Source organism: Callospermophilus lateralis, chromosome 2 (genome assembly GCF_048772815.1).
Source record: "Callospermophilus lateralis isolate mCalLat2 chromosome 2, mCalLat2.hap1, whole genome shotgun sequence".
NCBI lineage: Eukaryota > Metazoa > Chordata > Mammalia > Rodentia > Sciuridae > Callospermophilus > Callospermophilus lateralis.
Genome location: NC_135306.1, coordinates 146163050 through 146188031, shown reverse-complemented (window position 1 = coordinate 146188031; position 24982 = coordinate 146163050). Strand labels below are relative to the sequence as shown.

Genomic DNA, 24982 nt, shown 5'->3' with positions numbered 1-24982 from the left:
ACTGTATCACTTCTTGGGGTCTCTCCTGTGAGGACTCTAATCCTACTCACATGAGTTCCCTCAATCTAATCACCTTCCAAAGTGACCACTTTCAAATACCATCACAGAAGGGTTTAGGTTTCAACATATGGATTTTAAGAGAACATAAATGTTCAGTCTACAGAATGTCTAATGAAATCTGCTTCTGAGACCTAACATGATGTGAGCCAGAAGGCACTGGGAGACTGGAAGAAGAAGGGCTCAGTTTGAGGGGAGGGTGAGTGTGAGGACAGGGTCCACTGTGGATGGACAGGGTGGGAGTCACTGAAGGTGTGTGATGGTAAGTGGTGGGAGTGACTTGAGTAAAGGTCAAGAAGTAGAAATCCTCTTGTACTATGCAAGAGACCAAGTAGAATAGCAATGAAGAACAGAGACAGAACATCATCATCGCGATAGTGATAACGATTTCCAACACTTGGTACTTCCTGTACTCCAGGTACTGTTCAAAAACTGTAGAGGGTTACCTTATGGAAGCCTTACAACAACACTTTGAGGTGGGTAGTGTTATCTCTTACAGACAAAGAAACTGAGAGGTCAAGAAACTTGCCCAAGTTTGCAAAGCCTTTGAGTGGCAAAGTTGGAATCTGATCCCAAGCAGCCTGACTCCAGAATCTGTGCTCTCTTTAACCTGACACCTACCATAAAAGCTAAGAACTTTAATTTGTTTCTTGAGTGAAAGAGAACATCATGGGACTAGAAATACTTTACTTGTCAGGTGGCAGGAGTCCCTCAAACCTGTTTTCAGCCCCTTCTGTGTGCTGGGCACTTGGGGTATGAAGAACAAGGCGGAGCTCCTCCTCTTTCAAGCATGCAGTTCACTGACCGAACTGGAGGTGTGCTGGACTGTGGCACTCTGGTTTCTCCAAAGCCCACTGTGTGCCTCTCTTCCCCGCTTATCAGTGACATCACATTCGTGGTCTGAAACCCACACCGATGAGCATACTCACACCACAGAAATTGGCCAATGCTACAAATTAGTGCTTTCCCCCAAAGAGCTGATTCTGCCTGTGAACAACTGAAATCTGATGTCAAAAGTCTTCCTCAGGTACAGGGCAGCATAAAGGGGGTTTGGACTGATTCTGCTTCCTGAAGCCAAGAAGACAGAGCTTATGCAATGCTGAAGGCTGAGCAGATGTTTCCTATGAAGGTAGTAAAGGGCAGCCAGACAGAAGTATAAAATGGTGCCATGTATTCTATGGCTCTGTAAAGGAAACTATGGATGTGAAGGAGCGAGGTGACCTGTAAGTTACCAAAGGGTGTTTATTATGCAAATTCAGTACAAGATTTATAAAGTGAACTAACTGGGGTTGGTGAGAAAGTACCCTTTGTTCTTCAGCTGGCCTGCTCCCTAAAGGATTTCAAATGTGGCTTAACTGGGCTTTTACCCAACTCCCAATAAAAGGAAGTCTAGGCTTTGGGGGAGGGACCTGGCATAAGGAAGACAATGGGCTAGAACACTTAACTGGAATATGTTGACAAAGGTTTTGAAACGCCCTGTATATTGGGGGAGTAGCAGGGCCGGATGCATTAGGCTGAGATACACTGCTCGTGAGCATCAGAGCCAGGCATTGCTACCTCAAAGCCTTTTGGGGGGTTGGCTGCTATGGGTACACAGTGATCCTCTGGCTTCCATGGATCACATTTTCTCCTCAGGAGCTCCTTTGGTCCTTGTATCCCAGACTGGGCAACTGTGTCATCAGAGTGCTTCTACAGCTTTGCTTATGCCACATTGTCCCAAATGTTCTAAAGGAGACTGAGGGCACTGGGCTGTCTGGGCAGATGGAGCTACCAGAGCCAGGACCCTGCAGGACCTGGAAACCAGCCTCAGCCCCTCCTTTTGATGGGCCTGTTATCAAGGTTGTTTTGTTCTGGGAAATGATCACGGGGCCTCGTTTCCCTGCCAACCGCCTGCATCAGTCCTGAGCCCCCGGGACACAGGCAGACACAGATGGTCAGTGTGAAGAGACTGCAATTCAGGAAAGGGATGGGCTGGTGCTCTGGCCACAGCTGATCTTGGCCAAGCCCCTATTCACAGCAGACTGTTTCTGTAATAATTTGCAAAAGGAAGCTAGAATTAGGGTGAATAAATAGGCAATTACACAAATGCTATAACTTAGGCCACACCGGGGTTTACAGAACTGGATGGCTATATCCTGGGCTACAGAGCTGGGCTGGGCACTGAGGTATGGGCCAGGGGTTACCATGGCCACCCTGCACAGGCAGCTCTGGCCCCAAAGCAGAATAGGATTGTGAGACTTGGTCCTTCCTAAAAGGGCAAAAGGCTTTGGGTGGAGTGTGAGGTGAGGTCAGAGAGGTGATGATGTGGCAGCTGTTGCTGGCCTCCAAGCTTGCAGGGACCCTGTTCGGGATGGGTGTCATGGGGTGGTCCTGCTCAAGGTGCCTCGAAGTTCCCTCTAGCAGACTTCTGACTGTTGCTTTGCCTACATGATCCGTACCTGGGGCAGGAATAGAAACGATGAGCTGGCATGTGCCTGGAGCTGCCGCATCAGCCAGGATGAAGTCCCCCCAGTACAAAAGCTAAACTGAGTCCGGGTGAGGTCACTGGCTTCAGTCAGGGCAGCGAGGGGCTCGTAAGCAGCACATCCCCACTCCAGTCCACACTCGCCTGACTCCCTCACCCACGGCATGGCACCACCTGCACTGCTTTGTGTGCCCTCCTTCTCACATTTTTGCTAAGCAGATGGCTGAACTCAAGTCAGACGCAGGCACAATGAAACTGCACTGAGCACACCACCTGTCCCCGATACTCCCCGTTGCAGTGGCTCTTTGGGAATGCACACCGTCCTGGACCACCCTCCCTGCCTGGCTGCCAGGTCTCTGCTAGTTGCTGGGCCTAAGCCTCCTTGCTTATTCTGTCAATATCCAAGCTACCCTCAAGGGCCAGCTGGGCCATCCATAAAGCCCTGAGAAGAACTGTGCTTTTTTCCCTAGGTTCCCATAGCACACGTGTCAAGTGTTCCTTCTTTTCTGGGATGAATGTATTTGTGGCTGTTTCCACCCTTAGGGCCCACACACCACATGCCCTGTAAGGCTCCTTAAATTGTATCCTCCTGGGACTCCTCCTCCTCCGCACAGCAGTCCACCTAACTACCTCCTGAAAGAGCACTCATTGAACTGACTAAGCTTTAATTGCCAGGCCCAGCTGGGAATTTCCATAAACCCCCTCATTTATGAAGGAAACAAATCAGAGAAGCTCAGTGACTTGGCCAAGATTACACAGCAAGTGATATAGAAAGGATTTGAACCTAAGTCAGTCTGATTCAAGACAGGGTTTTCTCTCTCCCTTATAAACAGATACAAAGTAATCATCATTTTTTTTTATCATTTATTTACACATACATTATTTCATTTGATCCTCACAACAGCCCTGTGAGGTAGGTAGGGTTATGTATTACTGTTATGCTCATTTCACAGATGCAGAAACAGAGGTGGCTCAGTGAGGTGAGTGACTTGCATAAAGTCACACAGCGTGTTAGTGGTTTCACAGCTTCTGTACTTTCTCTAGTCAAGCTGCTTGAATTAGGAAGCACCAAAATGATGGAGAAAGGGAAATTTTATGGAGAAAATAAAGAGCAGTGGTGACTTATGAGAGTTCTTCCTCAAATTGTTTTTCTGTGGTCAGAGCTTCTGCGGCCTTTCTAAACTGGGTCTTTTTTGATGGGCTTTCTAGAGTAACACTGGCCTGGTGGCTGGGGAACAGCTGTCAGAGACTCCTGGGTCCCCCTATAGGAGGGAATGGCCTTGTCCACAGCCCAGCATCCTCTCAGGGTATAGCTATGGAGAGTCCCTTACTTGGCCCAGCTCCTGTGGTTGGCTGTGCCACCAGGCTGTGTCTGGGGGTCCATCTCCAGTGGGCAAGACTCTGGGACTCCAAAAGCTTTAAGGATGCAGTTTGGAGCCCTGCAAGGTTTGTCACCCAAGGTGGGAAGAGTAGGGCTTTGGGATTCTTGCTCTGGATTGTACGGAAGCCCATGGTCTGGTTAGTGGCGGACACAGTACTTACTACATGGGAAGGCCACCTTCTTGAGAGAAATGTCTTATGAGCTGACACTTACTGTAAGGGAAATGTTACAGATCAGACCACTCTTGGACTCCTTGCTGCACATTGCTCTCCAAGACCCTGTCTCCTTCCTCTGGATCTCCTCAGCGGTGACTCTTCATCTCCCAACTGGAAATGATGAAAAAGGATGCTGAGCCATGGCTGATGGGGAAGGTGGATGCAGTGGGGATCACAAACAAGGCAAAGTTGTAACAAAAAGGCATTGGCTTGCAGGGCACACGGGAGCTAACTTTGGTTCCCAAGACAGATCCCAAAGGGCAATCTGAATTCTGTGTGATATTTTCAGAATAAGTGTCTGGCTTCTTGAGGTGACTGTTTTGAAAGCAAAGATGTGTGTATGGGTGAGAAGGAAGGTCTAAAATCAAGATCTAGCACATGAAAACAGAAGGACAGATTTTGGCTCAATGTGGGAAGAACTTTCTAATAGCCAGCATTGTCCACCCATGGCAGTAGCTGCCGTAGGGACAGTGAGCTTTCTGTCACCAGAGGTATGTAGGCAGGCATAGGTGATCCCTTGGAGGTACTCAAGGACAGGTCTTCATCCTCAAATGTGCTGGAGTGTCCTAGGGGTTGGGGAGAGCTAAACAACCACTGGATATTTTCCAACCCTGAGAATCCATATGTATTTGTTTTAGTGATACCTCAAATTTTGGGGAAAATGATTACAAGAGTCAAGCAACAGGCTGGATTACGAAGTGTCTTTTAGTACACTGGCTCCAGATATTTTACAGGGAGGGCAGAACATTTCTGAAGTCAGAAATCCCTAGATTCAGTCCCGCTGAGAGGGAAGTCCCTACTTTCTGAACCTGCTTGGTGTTCACACCTTGAGGCCGTGTCATAGCTCAACTCTTTCCTGAGTGGGGGCCACTAAAGTGCGCTGGAAGCACAATGCATTCCAAATTGGCTAAACATGGTTGCTCCTGGGCAAACAAGTCCAAGCTCCTGGACACATCCTAGAGAAAGAAGAACAGATGTGATGGGATCTCCTGGGCACTTTATGTCATGGGAAATTGTAGAAAACCTTTGCTTCTCACTCCACCCCTTCTGCTGCCAGGAACTTTTTTCTTTCACACGGGTCCATGAGGCAGAGATGGAGTCCATGAGAAAATGTCTGCTCCTCTACCCTGACCAGAAAGTCCTCCTGTGGACTCCTTTCATTCACATCAGCCAACTCTTCCCTTGTCATAATAAATTGCCCAGCTCCAGCTCAAAATGGCAAGAAAAAGGTGGTTCTGTTCAGAGGACATGTGGATTCCAAAAGGTGGACTTTATCATAAGAGAATCAAGTCCTGCAATGCAATTAATGTAGATTAGTCTAGTACCCTGCCTCACCATTACTGGTGAGACACTCTCCAAAGCCTTGGCTAATATAGTTTCTTGGGAACCCCCTCTCCAGTGTTACTGGGATCTTTTTACCTGTACCGTATTAACCGAATAATCTTATTGTTCATAAAATCCAGAGCATGTGGGTGAGAAGAATCGATGCAGAAGCCATCACTCAGAGCAATTTTCAGCACCTCCTCCACGAAGACCTGGAAGCTGTTGATCTGCTTGTTGGCGGGCACCACCCAGAGCCTCTTGAGGTTCTGTTTGGTGTACTCCTCCTCGGGCAGGCCTTCCACATTGGCCACCCAGTCCAGAGTCAGGTGGTTGGGGTCCTGTAAATGGCTGGTGATGGAGGAGAGATTGCCATTGGAGCAGTAGAAGAGCTTGGAACCGAGGAGTTTGAGGAAGAGGCAAGATGTGCTGAAGATGTTGGCATTGAAGACCTCCATGCTGGAGGACGAGAGGCTGTAAATCTGGGGTGCCTCGCGCACAGTGAAGTGGACCGTTTGCACACGCTGCTTCAGTGTGATGTTGAGCATGGCGTTCTTCTCTGCCTTGGAGAGCTCTACCTCCTTCTCCTGCAGTGCCTCTATTAGGGGTTGTACCTGGTAGAAGTCAGCCTCTCTACGGAGCAAGCCCATCTCCTGGAAGTCTTCGGGCAGGTCCAGGTGGGAAGTTCGCAGGAAGTTGAGGATATAGCGGAACACTTTGCCATCACGATCAATAAAGCAGTTGCCCTGGCTGTCCCTCTTGGTGGGCATCTTCCCACTAAACATGGCACCTAACATGGAGTCAGGGAAGCTGGTCAGGGTTGCCAGGGACGTAGTGTAAAGCTTCCCCCCGACATTCAGTGTAATGGGGTCAGACATGGCAGGAGGCTGGGGTGCCAGGAAATAGTTCTACAGGGAGAAAATGAGAAATGACTATTACAACCCTATCTGGGTAGTCACAGTTATTAACTCCTTAATCTAGACCAAATTAATATGACTTGAACTTTAATTAATGAATTAATATTTAATGAATGACGGATTACTGTCAATTGTCACAATGTATAAAGCACATTAGATTCACTTGGGATTGAGGGGGGGGAAGGAATAAAGAAAGAAGGAGAAAGAAAGAAAGAAAGAAACAAAGAAAGAAAGAAAGAAAGAAAGAAAGGAAGGAAGGAAGAAAGAAAACAACAAGAAACCCAAAGCCTTGTTCCCAACCCCTGGAGATTCTGTGGGAACACGGCCCTGGCACTGGTATTTTGAAAAAGTTCTCCTGGTAATTGCAGATGTTCATTGAGAATAGAGAACCACTACTGGCCTAAAGGAAGAAAGATAAATGTTCCTGAACTGAAAGCTACACTATAGGCTCTTACATGTATTTGCTTACATAACAGTCATATCACCTGCTAATATAGACAATACCATTATCTATCCCTGTCGTGCAGATGAGGAAACCTGCCAAGATTCATTCCCACACCCAGAGATGTGCAATGCCTTGGCAGGATTCAAACCCAGTTTCCTTTCTATGAAAGAAAAATGTGTAAATGCTTACTAGCCCAAAGATTGGTACTCTAGTATTAAATATACTTTGAAACATGACTCTGGGCCCAGTACTCCTACTACATCAATGTTCTCTCTGAATTTAATTATTTTTTCTTCAAGATTTTACAATGAATGGCTGTGATTAGTGCCACTTCCATCTACCTTCCTGACCCACATGGATCATTCAGTCCTCTGGCTTCCAAAGGACTATCCTTTTGGGACTCTGTCTGCTCCTGGGATAACTTGCCTTGTCATGAAGATGCTCTTGGCTACTCCTTTCCTGTCATGATCCAGTTTCCCAGACTTCTCTGAAACTGATGGTAGGGTCAGTGCAAATGTAGGACTCTGTCCAGAACATCTTCCTACTCTTTAACAAAATCCCCCTCTGATCTCAAGAGTCTCGTGTCTAGGACTGGTAAGTCTCCTTCCATCTGAAAGCTTAGATTCTAACTTCTCTTTAAGGTTCTAGAAAGCATGAGATATATCCTCTCAGTTTCTAACTACTTTCCCCAGAGCCAGCCTGTGGAATATATTCAGCAATCTGTCACTAGGGTAGGGGATACCAAGAGGAATCAATACCAGTGCTGCCCTCCAAAGGAGCCCAGGCTGTTGGGGAAGATAAGAAACAGCGAACCAGGAGCCGGGGGAGTAGGCTGGAAAAGAATCCTAGCACATAAAGAACATCTTGCTGAAGATTGTGGAATGAGATGGACATCATTATTTAGCCTGGATACATGTATGATTGCATGAATGGGGTGTCTCTATACTGCATACAACCAGAGAATTGAAATGTTGCCCTGCATTTCTGTTTGATGAACTGATATGCATTCTGCTGTCATGCACAACTAAGTAGAACAAATAAAAAATATATATATATATATATATAAAAAAAGAATAAAAATTACATCTTGCTAAACATATGTACTATCCAGATGGGGAAACAGAGATCCATGGCAGTGGTAGGGGCTTTCCCAGAGTCACCCAGTAGAGGTGGCAAGAACCTCTCACCATGTGTCTGCCTTCTGAAGAAGATGACTGCACTGAGATACCATTTCCTCAGAGAATTGGGGCTATGCTGAGTATGGGAGATGCTCAGCTGCCTCACCCAACTCTGGGGGGTAGGGAACCCCTTGTGAGTCCTTCCCAGTTTAATGGGGCACTTTGGTATTGTAAAACTCAATCAGCCCATCTGGAGTGTCTGAAGAGAAGCAAGCCCATGACAAAGTTACAAAACTGTCAGCAGAGGCCTGGAGCAGATGGGCTGCGAGACAGTGGGGGGGGGGGGTACAATAGAGAGGGGTGGGCAAGGGAGGCAGCAGCTGTTGGGGTGGAGGCTTACTTTCAGATGCAGCAGCTGCAGGGTGTTGGGGCTCAAGCCTAGTTAGGCAGAATCTGGAATCAGATTCCAGAACCTTCTTTTTCCTCATTCCCTCTTTCCAGGACTCTAGTCTCCTCTATCTCTTTTCCTCTCCAGATAATAATTTGCAAGTTCTAGTTTTTAGTCTCTCTTGTGGGGGTAAAAAAAAAAAGAAAAAAGCCAAATAAACTCTTCCCTCTCCAAAACAATGAATTTCAGGCCCAAGCTCTGTGAAGTGGCTTAGCTCCAAGCAGGCCCCTGAATCAGGCTGAGCTGCCTTTCCTCACAGTTCTGCAGGCTACAGACCCCACATCTCCAGGCATGAGTGTTGAAGTGCTCAGGACACTGTGGATGGGTGAGGTGGTCAACAGCCATAGGACATTTCTGGGGATCCTTGTGTAGGTGCCCAAACTCCTGTTTCTCTACTTGGAAGAGCAGCAGAGCACCTACTTTCCTGTCCCTATCATGACATGATGGCTCTAGTCATTTTTCTGGAGAGGCCAGCACAGAGTCATAGTCAGTAAGGGAAAAGGTTGGCTAGAAGTCAGGTCTCCTGTTTCTAATCCAATGTGCTGTCTCTGGTGTTCACCCCATACCTACTGAGTCACAGAGTTTCACCCCATACCTACTGAGTCACAGAGTTTCAGTCCCCAAGGCCCTGTGTTCTTGTCACAGGGCTACAGCATCCACCATCACAAACCCATAGCCCTGTTACAGAAGACACAATGACAGGAGGCAGGAACTGGCACCTTGGGCGGGGGTCTGAGGAGCTTCCTGAATAAGGCAGAGGGTTTGCAGTCAGGTAGTTATGAACCAACACTACTGAGCTACAGTCCTTCATCTGTATCCAGTTATCTCCTGGCCATCTTTATCTGGATATCCCACAGGTACCGCAGCCTAATAAAATTTCTCTGCCCCCAGCCCTGCTGTGAGCTATTCTCATGCAACTAGCCCAAGAGCCAGGAGGCCGCCGACTGATCTGATCTCTTCAGCCCCATGGCACCTTGACTCTGTCTTTATTCCTAGAGCTCCTGCTGCAAGAGCTCCTCTAACAGGAGCTCAGGTCTCATTCCTTCTTCCTCTACAGCTTGCAATCTCACTAGGCTCCCTACCTTCTGTCCATCCTCCATTCTGGTCTGCAGACTGACCATCCTGAACACTACTGCCCACCCAAACCACCTTGCTCTTCCACTCACTTCCAACCCTGCCCCTCACACGCTCCAGGTTTTGGCCCTGCAGACACCACTGAGTTACCCTCACCTGTCCTGCTTTTGCTCTCCTATATCACCTTTTCCTACCTTTTCCACCTCCTCTACTGTTAACTTTTTTTTTTTTTTGGTGCTAGAGATTGAACTCAGGGACATTCAACCACTGAGTCACATCCCCAGCTCTATTTGTATTTTATTTAGAAACAGAATCTCACTAAGTTGCTAAGCACCTTGCCGTTGCTGAGGCTGGCTTTGAATTCTCGATCTTCCTGAACCGCTGGGATTATAGGCGGGCGCCACAGCGCCCAGCTCCTCTGTTAACTTTTAAGGCCTAATCTAGGAGTCACAGTCTCTAGAAGACTGTCCCCATATCTCCCCAAAGTTAAGGGTTCTCCTCTCAAGAGACTCCTGGAACCTTGTGCAGATTTTCTTGGCAGCACCCACCCCTCTGTCATTACTGATTTGCTTTGCACACAGTGTTCTTCCCTACTTCAGCAAAATGAAGGTCACTGGACATCTATGTGAGGAAAAGAAAAGGAAACTTGCCAATTCTGGCACCATATATGAAAAATTAACTCAAAATTGATCATAGATTTAAATGTAAAACATAGAACTATAAATTTCTAGGAGAAACCGGGCACAGTGGTGCATACCTGTAATCCCAGCAGCTTGGGAGGCTGAGGCAGGAAAATCACAAGTTCAAAGCCAGCCTCAGCAAAAGTGAGACACTAAGCTACTCAGTGAGACCCTGTCTCTAAATAAAATACAAAATAGGGCTGGGTATGTGGCCCAGTGGTTGAGTGCCTCTGAATTCAATCTCCAGAAACCCCCCTGAAAACTAAATAAAACAAAATTTCTAAGACAAAATCTTTATGACTTTGGGTTAGTTAGGCAAAGATTACTTGAATAGGACCCAAAAGGGATAAACCATTAAAAAAAAGGTGGGGGGCTGGGGCTGTAGCTCAGAGGTAGAGCACTTGCCTAGCATGTGTGAGGCCCTGGGTTTGATTCCTAGCACCACATAACACTAAATAAACAAAAGTATTGTGTCCATATACAACTAAAAATATTTAAAAAAGAAAGAAAGAAACTTAGTAGCTTCATCCAAAAAAAAAAAAAATGTTCTTCAAAAGATACTATTAAGAAAATGAAAGACTAAGGCATAAACTGGAAGAAAATATTTACAAAATACCTATCTTATAAAGGATTAGCCAGATAAATATAAAAGATAATGTGAAAACAAACAACTCAATTTAAAAAATGGGCAGGGCTGGAGATGGAACTCAATGGCAGAGCAGTTGCATAGCATACACAGGGTCCTGAGTTCAGCATAGTACAATGAAACAAAAATTTAAAAATGGGTAAAAGATCAAATACTTCACGAAAGTGTGTGTGTGTGTGTGTGTGTGACAAATAATGACACTGTAATAGTGACCACTCCTTTGCAAAATATCCTTGTAGACTTACTTCCCCTACATTTGCTCAGCATCTTGAATTTAAATAAAAGCTGCACCTAAATAATTAAGATGTTAACTGCTAAATAATCTTTCTTTAGATTTATAGAACCCGGAAGATCTGGTAACTTTCAGTTTTTATCACAATGTGTAAGACAATGCTTAACTTGCAGAAAAGTAATGTGTTTGTTTAAAGAATTACAGGAACTAGTCCCAGGAGGCCCAGGATGATTGCAATGTTCTAGCCAAAGGAAAAAAGCCAAGCCCTGGATGCAAATGACCTGGTCCAGCACATAGTCTTCCTGTCCACTGTCCCTCTGTACTTCTTTTACCTCCATATAAAAGCCCTCTCATGTACCTGAGTTCCCACAGATGGTCTTTTTTTGGGGACAGTAGCTTCTTCCATCTTCTCAGGGTGCTGGAACCTTGAATGTAAACCTGATTTCCTTCCCACCAACTCTTGTATCCGAGTATTAGCTTTTGAGTTGCAAGAAGACTGAATCTTGAAACAGTAACAATATGAAAAGATGTTCACCATGATTAGTCATTAGGGACATGAAAATTAAAACCACAATTAGACACCATGAGATAGGAATTGAGGGATACAAAGAGAGCACTGAGTCTCCAAAGAGAAATGTCTATGAACTACTGGAATAGAACAACTCCCAAGAACCCAGCCTGCATCCTTGCCAGCAGCTTGCTGACTGGCTGATGAGAAAGCAACAAAAACCACAAGATAACCACAAGGCATCTGTAGGAACTAAGAAGCTGGATTAAAACACTCGAGGGCAATGGGCAAGCCCAAGGGAAACTGGTGCAAAATTGTTTAATCCCACCCTGACTCCACCTCTAGTCCAGGCCCCTAGACATGCTACACTCTTAAGTCTAGTTCCCCAGACCAAAGCAACGTGACTCATCTTGGCTTTTCCCCTGTACTCTCAATCTCTAGCGTTACCTTTATAACATGTCTTGTTTTGCTACTGATCACTGATGCGTCCTTAAATTCTTTTCTATGATGTGTCAAGAGCATGGAAGTTTTCTTTTTTCTTTTTTTTAAATTATTAGTTGTTCAAAACATTACAAAGCTCCTGACACATCATATTTCATACATTTGATTCAAGTGGATCATGAACTCCCATTTTTACCCGTATACAGATTGCAGAATCACATCGGTTACACATTCACTTTTTTACATACTGCCATACTAGTGTCTGTTGTATTCTGCTGCCTTTCCTACCCTCTACTATCCTCCCTCCTCTCCCCTCCCCTCCCCTCCCCTCCCATCTTCTCTCTCTACCCCATCTACTATAATTCATTTTTCTCTTTTTTTCCCCTTTCCCTCACTTCCTCTTATATGTAATTTTGTATAACAATGAGGGTCTCCTTCCTTTACCATGCAATTTCCCTTCTCTCTCCCTTTCCCTCCCACCTCTCGTCCCTGTTTAATGGTGATCTTCTTCTCATGAAGAGCATGGAAGTTTTAAAAAAGAATTTTTTTGTAGTTGTAGATGGACAGAATGCCTTTATTTTATTTATTTATTTTTACAGGGTTCTAAGTATCAAACCCAGTGACTCCATGTGCTAGGCAAGCACTCTGCTGCTGAGCTACACCCCAGCCCAAGAGCATGGAAATTCTGAGTAGAAGTCTCCTCTGCCTCTGGAGAGATCTCAGACCCCCTCATGGTGACAACTGTATACCTACGAAAATGGCTTATCTAAAAATCTGACAAAACCAAATGCTAATGAAAAATGGAAACTCTGATACGCTGCTGAGAAAGCAAATTGGTTCTACCAAGTGGAAACAACTGCTGTACAATTAAGTGATCCCATTCCTAGATATCAATCCCAGGGATATGAAGACATATATCCACGCAAAAGCCTATATGTAAACAGTATATGGGGGTACACACCTGTAATCCCTGCTATCTGGGAGGCTGAGGCAGGAAGATTGCAAGGTTGAAGCTAACTTAACCCTAACCCTAACCCTAACCCTAAACCCTAAACCCTAACCCTAACCCTAACACACTCGTTCCAGAGCAATTTTGCAAGACCTGAGGGTGCAGCTCAGGGGTAAAGCACCCATGTTCAATCCCTAATACTAAAACAAAAAGTCTGAATGCAGCTTTATTCATAGTTGCCCAAACCAAAATGTAAATGGTAAATACATGAACTGTGGTATATACATTCAATGGAATATGACTCAGCAATATATATTACCAACACACACACCCTCCCACCCATATAGATGAATTACAAAAGTTATTACCTTAAGTGAAAGAAGCCAGCCTCAGAAATTTACATGTTGCACGATTCTATTTGTATAACCTTCTGAAAGTGGTGGCGCATACCTGTAATCCCAGTGACTCAGGAGGCTGAGGCAGGAGGATTGCAAATTTCAAGTGGAGCCTTAGCAATTTAGTGAGGCCCTAAGTAACTTAGCGAGACCCTTTCTTGAATGAATAAATAAATAAATAGGGCTGCAAATATAGCTCAGTGGTAAAGCATCCCTATGTTTAATCCCCAGTACCCTCCCTCAAACAAAACCACAAAAACCTCCTGGAGAAAGCAGAAGTACAGAGACAGAACACAGCAGGAGACTGGTTTGGGGAAAAGATGTTGGCTAAATAGAAGTACAAGGGAATATTTTGAAGTGATGAAAATATGAAATATCTTGATGTTATGGTGGTCAAATGACTATATATTATCAAAATTCATATATACCTGAGAAGGAAAAATTTTACTATATGTAAATTTTGTCTCCAAAAAACTGGGAAAAAAACGAAGGTAGTAAATTATTAATAAATCAAGAAATCCGTACAATGAAGGTATCATTACCAGTCAAATATATCATAAATATTGCTGTGGAAGTTTTGTGGGCATTTGTGAACTGGATCATGACATCAAATATATCTGTACATCATGGGTTGTGATTGTAGGGGGCAGAAAAAACTACCCTCTGAAGGTCAGATAATTGACTCTATGAAATAAACTGAGAGTAGACAGATTAACAAGAGAAAAACCATTTTAATTATGTATATATGCGTGAGAAACCAGACGGTTGGATGACTTAAGTCTCTACAGTGCCCTGAGCAACAGGAAAGAAAAGGGACTGGGGGGTTTCTGGGGAGGGTAGCCCTGAGAGTTGTGTGGAACATAAAGGTGGTACTGTTATGCAGATTAAGTCTTTCAGGTAATGAAAGTTGTCTAGGAACATCCCTTAGAAGAATGGGTGACAGCCTGCGACAGTTTGCATGTGCTTCAATTTCTTCTGATTCAGTTAATCTTCCTGGGTTGATGAGATTCCTGGGAAAGGGACTCATGACAATTCCTTGTCTTTAGTCAGACAGGGATCTTCAGAGAAAACCCCTCCCTGCAGTTGGGAAAGAAAGAGGGGTGGCAGAGAGGGTCAGAGAGACCTTGGATCTCCCCAATTCAAAACACTCAGCATGCTGAAGTGCCATACTTTGGGGGTATTGTTTTCTGAATTCCAAAATGATAAAAGAAAAAAAACAAAAACAAAAGTAGAAAACCACTGCAAGCAAGTTTGTGAGCCGAGAGCAATGACAAGTCTCATGTCTGCTTATTCACTGCCTAGCACACAGGAGAGTTGGTGGCAACGCAGGGAGGGGCTGTGTGAAACCGCGATACAAGAAGAAATGGAGAGCTGGTTTTACTTCCCAGCTCTCAGCCAGGGTTCCTAAAACCCTTGTAATGTCCTAGATGATAAAAGCTATTGGAACTTCTTTTGTTATAATAATTGGTTTTGTCCCGAGTTTCTGAAATAAAGGTGAAAGGAGAACTTTTAAATTCTTCCCCCGACTGCGATACTAGGTAATAAACCCAGGGCACCCTACCATTGAGTTGTATCCCCAGCCCTTTTAATTTTTTGGACAGTCTCACTTAGTTGCTGAGGTAAGGCTCAAATTTATGATCCGCCTACCTCAGCCTCCCCAATAGCTGGGATTACAGGCCTGGGTCACTGTGACCAATGAAAGGAACATCTTTTATTATTCACAACAAGCCCCTGTCATCCAATCAATCACACTGGTTTGTTAAAGGATTAGGGGTTGGTTGCCCAACAAACACCATCATGGGTTGGGAAACTTCACCCCCTATCTCCAGGTGAGTGACTAGAAAGTGACTTAGTTACCAATGACCAACAAATGATTTAGTCAACCATGTCTACATGATGAAGCCTCCACAAACACTGTTCCGTGTGTGTGTGTTGTGTAGTATTGGGGATTGGACCTAGGAGCATCCTTCCTCTGAGTTATTTCCCCAGCCCTTTTTAAAATCTTGAGACAGTCTTGTGAAGGCTGATCTCAAACTTAGTGATCCTCCGGCCTCAACCTCCTCAGGGCTTATAGGCAGGTTCCACCATGTCCAGCTTACCTACCTAAAAACTTAAAAGCAGGGTTCCAAGTTGGTGAACACTGGGAGGTGCAGGGAGGGCAGAGCACAGGGCATGGAAGCTGTGTACCCTCTCCATACTGTGCCGGGTGCAGCTCTTCCAATTGGCTGTTCCTGACTTGTATCCTTCCATAATAAAACAGGAGTCTAGAAAGCAAGCTGCTTTCCTGAGTTCTGTGAACTGTTTTTATAAACTACTGAGTCTGAGAGGGGACTGCAGGAACCTTGGATTTATAGCCAGATGGTGTGAATCACAGGTGACAACCTAGACTTGGAATTGGCCTCTTAAGTGGGGGCAGACCTGTTGGACTGAGTCCTTCACCTGTAGGGTCTGTGCTAACTAAGATGGGTCAGTGTCAGAGAATCAGTAGGTGTGGGGAAAGCCCTACACATGTGGTGTTGGTGTGAGTGTAAAGAAAGTAGTTTGAGGGGGCTGGGGTAGATAGCTCAGTGATGGAGTGCTTACCTGGCATGCATGAAGCCCTGGGTTCCAATCCCTACATAGTGAACATCCCACCCCCCACCATTTTTTTTTTTTTTTTTTTTTTTGGTTTAAGAGAGAAGAACTGAATATCTACTAAGCCTTTTACTATATCCAAGGCCTTTGCACTCAGCAACTCTTTGAAGTCTTGAAATGCAGGTAGGTGCCAGTCTCCCTCTAGGGCAGATGAGAAAACAGACTCAGACTGGTGACAGAAATGACCTCCTGAAGCAGCCTTTTCACTGCTCTGCAGCTCACTTGTCAGGACAAGGGGTACCATCTGCTGAGTGCCAGCTAACACTTGGTACCTTTTACTTTTAAAAATTTTTCGTGCTGGGGATCCAACCTAGAATCTTTGTACATGCTAGGATTGCACTCTACCACTGAGCTATAGTCTCACACCTACTTTTAATTTAAAAAAATGTAGAAAAGCATAGAGAACGATTCTTTTGTGTTGGATGCTTTCCATGCCTCAATGTCTTCACAGTCACACTCTGAGGTGGATACTTTCAGGGTCCAGGACAAACCACCACCCAAAATGGCTGCAAGAGACCAAAATATGCTACTTCCTCTTTGGCATATTGATTATTTCAAGATGTTTATTTTCAGAAACTGCAGACACAGGAGTAGCTCTGAAAATCTTCCCCTTTGTTAAGGAAATTCACTTCTATACAAGAAGCTTTCATTAGCAAACCTATGTATACAAGAAGAGAACTACTCTGAGACAACTTTTATCACCTGAGAGACTATCTGCCTAACACATATTTCTTCTCCTCACCTTCCCATAATTTTGTCAAAATCCTCAGAAGTCCCAAGCCCCTCTTCCTTTCTTTTGCTCAGGATGATGAACAAACTTCAATGACCTGCCATTTCTTTGAGTCTGCTATCTGTGAGGTGTGTACACATGATTAAAACGGGCTTTCGCATGTTACTCTGTTTTATATCGGCCAACAAGCCGAGTATAAGGAAGCCATCTGTCCTCCTATTATCATATCCATCTTGCAGATGAGGAAACTGAGGCTCAGAAAAGGAGACTTCATACCCAGTCAGGGGTGGAGTTGATATTTGAATCCAGGTCTGAGTTCAACCCTCTTCTCATTTCCTTTTCCTCCACAGGACCTCCAATGTGAAATGCAAGCAAGAGATTCACATATCCCCTTATTATCTAGTTAGACTAGACTGGGGTCATCCACTGCTGGCCAAGGACTCTGTTCACTTGCATCAGAGGACAAGGGGACAAGATCTCAGGATGGCCCAGAGTCCCTCTATAACTGACATAAGGCAAGTCCACCAAGTTGCCTAAAGCTTTCTACTTCAACAGCAACCCATGACATTAATGATAAAGCAGAAAAACACAAAAAGCCAGGTTTTTAAAGTTAGATTTGAAAAGGTGAACGGGAATGTAAACCAAACAAGGAAGTTGAAGTTAAACCCCACCACTGTGTGCATTATTTTTCTTAAGGAGATGTTCCAAGAGGTAAATCTAAAGTTCTAGTCTGCCTCTGGACTTGAAACGAAGCCAGAAAATCAGCACCATTTGCCTCCCTGAGAAAACCACCAGTATCAAACCAGATTATAGTGCACCTGGCATGGAAGGGGGAGGCCAGGGTGCTTGGGCCTAGAGTTGCAGCTGCGATGGGAGGGTATCCAGCTTGGCACTTTGGGCAATTTCATCTAGGTTCTGAAAATTGCCATTTGCAACCTCTAATTGTGCCACAGAAAATAGAAATCTTTGAGACAAGTTGTCCTATGAGGAAGGGTGTCCAAGATATTGTTCTAGAGATTACTACCATGTCCTGGCACCCTCAGTCCTTGCAGGCCTTATGAGAGAAATTGCTAATGCTTAGTGCCTAATGTGCAGCAAAACTGGTGCTGGGTGCCTCACATATGTTAGCTCCCAAAAGTTCCATAACACTACTTCAAAGAAAGTATCTCCTTCACTTTACAAAGGAGAAACTGAGGCTCAGAGAGGTTAGGTAACCTGCCCAAAGCAGTGGCAGAGCCAGGATGTCAGCCTAGGCTTGTCTGACTGCAAGACCATTATGAACAATGTCACTCCTCTTTGGGCATTCATAGCAGGGGCCCCATCTATCACTTGTATCCTTCCTACTTCTTGCCAGGTGCACTCACACCTGCCATCTCAAAGACTTGATTCTGACCCACATAAAGACCAAGTGGCAGAGAACCAACATTTCCTGAGTACTACGACAGGCCCTGAGCCAGGTGAAACATTTTCCTTTAGATTACTTCATTAAAAAGCCACACTGATGCTGTAAGGTAGGTATGATTAAGATCCCAGTTTTTAGGATTATAAAACTGAAGCCCAGAATAATGAAAGCAGCTACTTAAGATAACAAAACTAGAGGTGACAGATTTAGAATTCTGAGTGAGACCCGGGCATGGTGATGTATGCCTATAATCTCAGCAACTTGGCAGAAGGAAACAGGATTGCAAGCTCAAAGCCAGCCTGGGGCAACTTAGTAAGACTCTGTCTCAAACAAACAAAAAAGGAATTCCAAAGTGAGGTCTGTCTAGAGTCTGTGTCCCAACCAGTAATGTAAGCTATGGTATTTTATTAAGAAGCATAAATAGAACTTGAATAGAGACCCATGACTGTTTCTGAGAGGAATACAAAAGATATTAAAGTTGTACTTCTAAAATTAATTATAGGGACTGGGGATGTAGCTCAATGGTAGAGTATTTGCTTGCCTCCCTTATATAAGGTCCTGGGTTTAATCTCCAGCACTACACATACATACACAATATACATGTGTGGTTGTTATGCTGTCCTAACCCAAATACCAAGAGTATTTTTTTTTATCATAGACAAAAAAATTAAAATATGAATCTGGAAGAATGAGTGATAACCCCAAAGAATCTCTGAAAAAGAGGCAATATCTTAGTGTAATACATTAGATGATAAAACAATGACATTCAAACTGTGGTATTAGGACACTAAAAAAGAGAAGGAATTTTATAATAAATGTGAAGAGACTGGTGACAATTCTTAAAAAAATATATATTTTGATCATACAATAACTCTGGGAGCCAGGCAGGAAAGGCCACATTATCTTTATTTTACAACCTGAAATAAGGATGAATGAATCACTTTGCCCAGCGCTTCATATGCACTCTTCTTGGTTTTCGTGGTGCTGGGGATCAGACCTGGGGCCTTGCACATGCTAGGTCTTGGGTGCTCTACCATGGAGGTGCATACCCAGCCCCTCCATGCGCATTCTTGACTTCAGAGTCACAAACTGTGGGAGGGTCCAGATTTGGATACCCTTCAGAGAACAAGTCCTCTGTGGCAACCTGGTGTCTTCTCCATTCTGTCTTCAGCAGGCAGCTAAACTAAGCCACAGAGGGTCTAGCCTGTATACTCATGGAGCCCTGATATAGGCACAGGTTCCTTCTGTGCAGCGTCCTCTTTCCCTCCATTACCGCCCACTTCCATAATGAACTACATTACTACTACATTACTACAGAATGAAGCTACTTCAAATACAGTCTTCCCCTTGCACCATCAGCGAGAATCAGCTGTTGTAAAATAATAAATCTACTAAGTAATGCTAATTTTCTCTCTCTCCATCATTTTCTGGCTCTCCTCACTAAGGAGCCTAGAAATAATACTCAGGAGTCCAGTCCTGAGTACAACTGGCCCTGGATTTTTCTTTCTATATATCCTCTCCTACACCCCTCCCCACCCCCAATCCCCCAAATCAGGGCTTCCTGGAGAAACTGATGATTTCAAGACTTTGATAGAAAAGGATCCAGGTCAGACTACAACATACCCTACCACTAGCAAAGAAGTAGTCAGACTAATGAGGTTGCCCTCCTCCAAAAAAAAAAAAAAAAAAAAAATATATATATATATATATATATATATATATATATATATTTATAGTTGCCAGGTGCAATGGTGCACACTTGTAATCCCAGCTATTCAGAAGGCTGAAGCAGGAAGATTGCAAGTTCAAACCAGCTTGGGCAACTTAGCAAGGACCCTATCACAAAATAAAAAATAAAGAGGGCTATATGTAGTTCAGTTGCACAGCACCTCTAGTGCAATCCCTAGTACCAAAAAACAAAACAAGCCCAAAACAGGACCACACACACACATAACCACACAAACAAAACAAAACAAAAAACCCAAGAGCTGGCCTAAAGGTCAAATTTAGGATAATCTGAGTACCAGAAAAAATGATAATGGATTACAGCACATTAAGTCTTAAAAAAATCATGAGTCTATCTTACTACAAAAAGAAAAAAAGGGAGAAAGGGAGGGGGAATGAGTGAAAAAAAGTCATTCTATAAAAAAAAGAACACCAAATAATAAATATAAAAGGAATGATAGAATTATTGTTTTGCAACCCTCGATGCCACAATTTAGGCAAAAATTATCAGTGGATGTGATATGGAAGGTTATCGGAAACACCCAATTTTACAATTCCTAAGAATCACTCCACATATTTATTTATTAATTACAAGAGAGTCAAATTTTGGGCTGGGGTTGTAGCTCAGTGGTAGCAGGTGTGAGTCACATTGTGAGGCACTGGGTTCGATCCTCAGCACCACAAATAAATAAATAAATAAATGTATTGTGTCCATATACAATTAAAAAAATTTTTTTTAAAAAGTAAGATTTGCAAAGTGTAGTGATATGTATGTACAATCCTAGATGCTGGGAAGGCTGAGGCAGGACTGAGAGTGTGTGGCCAGTCTATGCAACTTAGTAAGATCTCGTCTCCAAAAATAAACAAAGAAAACAACAAAAGCAAATAAGGGCTGGGGATGCAGTGGTAGAGACCTTGCCACCCTGGGTTCAATTCCGAGTACCACACACACCATACAAAAAAGAAAGAGAAAATTTTATCCTTGCAATGGAGACATCAGGTTGTCATGACCTTAATCGATAGAACAGCAAAATAATCTGAATCTAATCATCAAAGAACTAATCAAACATACTCAACAGGTGGAGGAGCTCTGTTAAGATTCAATGGATTGCTAAAAGAGATATAATCAGATACAATATGTGAATCTTGACTAGATCTGATTTTTAAAAACCAAAGACTTACAGAAGACCCTTTTCAGCAATTGGAAACATTTTAGTCTTAACTGCTTCTTAGTATTACTGACTTGCTATTTTTCTCAGGTAGGATACCAGTAATTGTGGTTACATAGGAGAATGTCATCAGGAGACCGATGTATGCTGAAGAATTCAGGGGCCACGTGTCAGCATATCTATAATTTGCTTTTGTGATGGGTTCTCACTGTGTTGCCAAACTGGTCTCAAAATCCTGGCTTCAAGTATTTTCCTGCTTCAGCGTCCTAAGTACCTGGAACTATGGGGATACCTTACCATACTTGGCTTGGGGGGAAAATAAGTGTATACAGTAAAAGCAAAAGTGGCCAGGTGTGGATTAGTGCACCTAAGTGAAGGGTTATAAACTTTTCTGTAGGCTTAGAAATTTAAGAAATATTTATATTTTGAGAAGGGTAAAGAAAGGAATATCTGCCTCATAAAACCACAGACATGAAATTCCAGCCAGAGTGCCAGACCCCAATGAATAGCCAGAATCAATAAATTACAGATTTGTTATTGCTACCAAGAAGCATTTTCATTCCTAAATGTTGCTGCATTTTGGAGGCTGACGAAGCCAACCAGGGTTAAGCTAAAATGGCCCAGAATTGGATTTAGAATTTAAAGTTGGGTGATCTCTCTAGATGGACGCACCACTCACAGAAACCATGCCACTGGACTGCCTGTCTGCCACACCAAACCCAGGCTGGGGAAAGAGGGCTGCAGAGGCCTTGTTCCTGAATCCAGAGTCTGCTACTGCAGCAGCAGGAAACTCCTGCCAGGGCTTTCACTCAGGATGTTCACAGAGAGGGTCACTTTTGGGCCTCAGAAATGTTGAGGATGGGCAGAAAGAACCAGCGGGGCTTTGCAGGGTAGAGGATAGTACATAGTCTTTGGCCTGAGCTTGTATGTGAATCAGGTTCTGAGGCTTGGCTTACTGTGTGGCCCTAGGCCACTTCCTGGGCAGATAATGATGATCATAATCACTACCATAATAGAAATAATAAAAATTAACATTTACTGAGCAGTAACTACTGTGTTATGTATTTCAGTCATGTTAATCTCTCTTAATCTCATAGGTAAAGTAGACACTATTATATCCCTGCTTCATAGGTAACCATGGCAGGCAGGCCCTGTCTTTCTTCTGCAATTTGGCATCTGCCATCCTCTCTGCAGGTTCTGGGAAGGAAAATCTCCATTTGCCACACCTCTCAACTGGGATTCTTCCTCCTCTTTAACTTCTGAGCATTTTATCCTCATTCCTTACAATAGCCAAATAAGCAGATGGTTGCTGGGCCTCCTTATTGAGGTTATGAATGTTCCCTCTGTCCCCAGAAACCCACCCCAGGCTGTCACCTACCAATAAGAAGATCTAGTCTCTCTTGGGTTCTTAAAACTTATTACAGGTGGTGATACACATCTGTAATCCCTGCTATTCAGGTGGCTAAGGTAGGAAGATCACAAGTTTGAGGCTGGCCTTGGCAACTGTCTCAAAATGGAAAAAGGGCTGAGGATGCAGCTCAGGGGGAAAGCACTTGTCTACCATGCATGAGGCCCTGAGTTCAATCCATAGTACCACACTTTAAAAAAGAAAAATTTTTTAAAAAATACACTCTTGAATTTTCAACTTGGAATCTAGGGTATGGGGCAAGGACCAGTAGATCATCTGAAAGTAAATGCAAGGAGAGTTCCCACTATGTAGCAGAATGAACAGAACATGGTCAAGTAAATTTCAAGGATGTCAATGCTTAGAGTGAGTAATATGCCTTCCAATAAACCAGAGATTTCTCCATCTTATTCAGTTAGCCCACTAGGATAACGACTCTCACTTACAGCCCTTGGGACTACGTAGGGACATTGCCCTTTCTATCCTACACCCTACAGCTACATCATTAGTCCCATTTTGTAAGGTCTGTATTGCCCCATTTTTTTTTTTTTTAAAAGACACGGTCTCACTAGATTGCCTGTTTGCCCAGGCTGGCCTCAAAACTTGATACTCCTGCCCGGGCTTGGATTACAGGCATGTGTCAGCATGCTCCACTCCAGGCTGTATCTCTAAGCCTACAGGTTGCTTCCCAAGGCAGACATAAGGCATCTTGGAGTGAGAAGCCTATTAGGGTAGGGGAAGGGGGAAACCTGGGGTAGAAGAAAGACACCTGACCTGGCAAGACTGCCCTACTTGCATAGCAAAGTATTCTTTCACCTGGTGCAGGGAGGGTCCCAACAACCACCATCCCCCATCCTCTTCTAGAATTTTCCTTTGCACTCTTAGCTCACTCTCAGGCTTCCTTGTGGTTTTCCTCTAGCATAAGCACCTCATTTGAACCATTCTGTCCCAATGGCTTTCCTGCTTCTTCTAACAATGATAATTTTATAAACGAAGAGCTTTCCAATTAGTCTCTCCGTTTCATCCTCACAACGCCATGGCTTGGCATTCTGAAGAATTGATGGACCTGGTCCTGCTGAACAACCTGTGAAAGGCAGGTCCTCAGAACTTTTGTTCCCTCTCTGCCACCCATCCCAGGCTAAACCTCTGCCTCTCTGGAGTACAAGAAAAAAGCAGGGCCTCTGGAGCAAGGACTCTTGAGTGTTTGGGCATGTCGCTTCTCCTGTGTTCCTCACTTGTAAACAGATATGATGACGTCTGGTCTTTACAGGGTGTGAGAGCTGAATGAGATCATGTGTATGACGCACTGAGCTCAAGGGTCGGACTCTTTATTTCTAGTCACAAGGAAAGGAAGGTGTTCTGTATATCCACAGGCCCTTGCTCACACCAACAGCGCTGCGCACCCTGGGCTCTCCAGAGCTGGGATGGGTCCCTTTCATCTTCGGGTCCCTGCTCGTTTCGCCAGGCCCCTCCACCCTGTCCAAACCAGGCTCGCCTCGCCGGTTTTCTCAGCTCACACTCCTCAACCCGTGACTCCCTCCGACCTGATCTGAGACCTCCCCTCGCTTAGAGACCCCGCCCCTCCTCGCCCCACCTTCCAAAGACTCCTCCCACAGCCCCGACCCCCTGATCCGGGGTTTCCCACCGTCACCTTCCTCCTAGCTCCTCCCCCCAGCCCCGCCCCTCTTTTATAGTTCTATTCCCCTGCCCCCGCTCTCCTCTACCCGAAACGCGCCCCTCCCCCGCAGCCACTGGCATAGACATCCCATTTCACAGACGAGAACGGCGAGGCTGGAGTAGGTGACCTTCCATGGTAAGACGGGTGCCCTAAGGGACACGCGTCCTTCACCGTGGGTCTCGAGCCCCCCGCCCCGGCCCGCACCGCACCCACCTCCTGCCCTCGCTCTGCAGCCTCCCCTCCGCGGGCGGCCAGCGCAGCTTTGCGAGGAGGCGGAGGGCCGGGGCCCAACCCAGGGGCGTGGCGGCTCCGAGTCTGCGCACCGCGCTCGGGACTTGTAGTTCTCTCTGCGCTTCTCAGGGCCCGGCGCACTGGGCGCGGACTCCATCTCCCAGAAGGCGCTGCGAAGGCCGCCCAGCTTCCCGCCCCGCCCCAGCCGGCGCACAGGGCAGCTGGTCTTAAAGGGGACGCAGCCCGAGTGGCGGCTCGCGGGGTGGCCCCCGCTCGGCTCCGCCCTTTTTCCCGCACCTCGCCCCTCCCCCCGCTTCGTCCCGCAGCCCCGGGGCCGCGCCGCAGAGTCGGGCTGCCTGGGTCCATACAGGGTAGTGCAGAGCTGGGTGGGAATATTGGACTTTGCAGTGGCTGCAGCATCCTTGCGGTCTGGGACCTGGCGGAGGGCGACCCCACCCTTGGGGGGAGTAGAGGACCCGCCCTGACCTAGCTTGGCCCAGCCTAGTCCTGCCCGGCCTGAGCACCCCGCCCAGGAGCCGGTTCTGAGGTAGGGCCCGCTGAGGTCCGGGAGGTAAGGGGGCTGAATGTGTATGTGTTGGGGGTTTGGGGGGGGGGGGTGTCTGCATCTGCATCCTGACGTTTCAAAAATCCCGGACTTGCCCTGGGGCTCTGCGAGTCCGGGGCTGGGAGGCGGGAGGTCTGAGTGCATCCTGGGCCT

General features: G+C 45.3%; 1 protein-coding gene across 2 annotated transcripts; it reads right to left on the bottom strand.

Annotated features, from left to right (window-relative positions):
* Nucleotides 1–3407: 3407 nt before the first annotated feature.
* Kctd21 (potassium channel tetramerization domain containing 21) lies at nt 3408–24288 on the bottom strand. 2 transcript variants are annotated; one of them, XM_076843931.1, is made up of 2 exons: nt 24247–24288; nt 3408–6345 (listed from the first exon to the last, which is right to left on the bottom strand). In XM_076843931.1, exon 2 carries the CDS (start codon nt 6313–6315, stop codon nt 5533–5535), a length of 783 nt encoding a protein of 260 aa, XP_076700046.1. In that variant the 5' UTR covers nt 6316–6345; nt 24247–24288; the 3' UTR covers nt 3408–5532. The 2 variants fall into 2 exon arrangements, with proteins under 2 accessions (XP_076700046.1, XP_076700045.1); XM_076843930.1 differs by lacking the exon at nt 24247–24288 and adding an exon at nt 11356–11434.
* Between the last annotated feature and the right edge of the window lie 694 nt (nt 24289–24982).

Bases quoted from the DNA above. Each gene is read 5' to 3' on its own strand.
- Kctd21 (XM_076843930.1), bottom strand. From the start codon at position 11,403: ATGGAAGAAGCTACTGTCCCCAAAAAAAGACCATCTGTGGGAACTCAG. The intron at 6,346-11,355 runs GTACATGAGAGG...TTCTCCCTGTAG, and splicing joins GACCATCTGTGGGAACTCAG to AACTATTTCCTGGCACCCCA.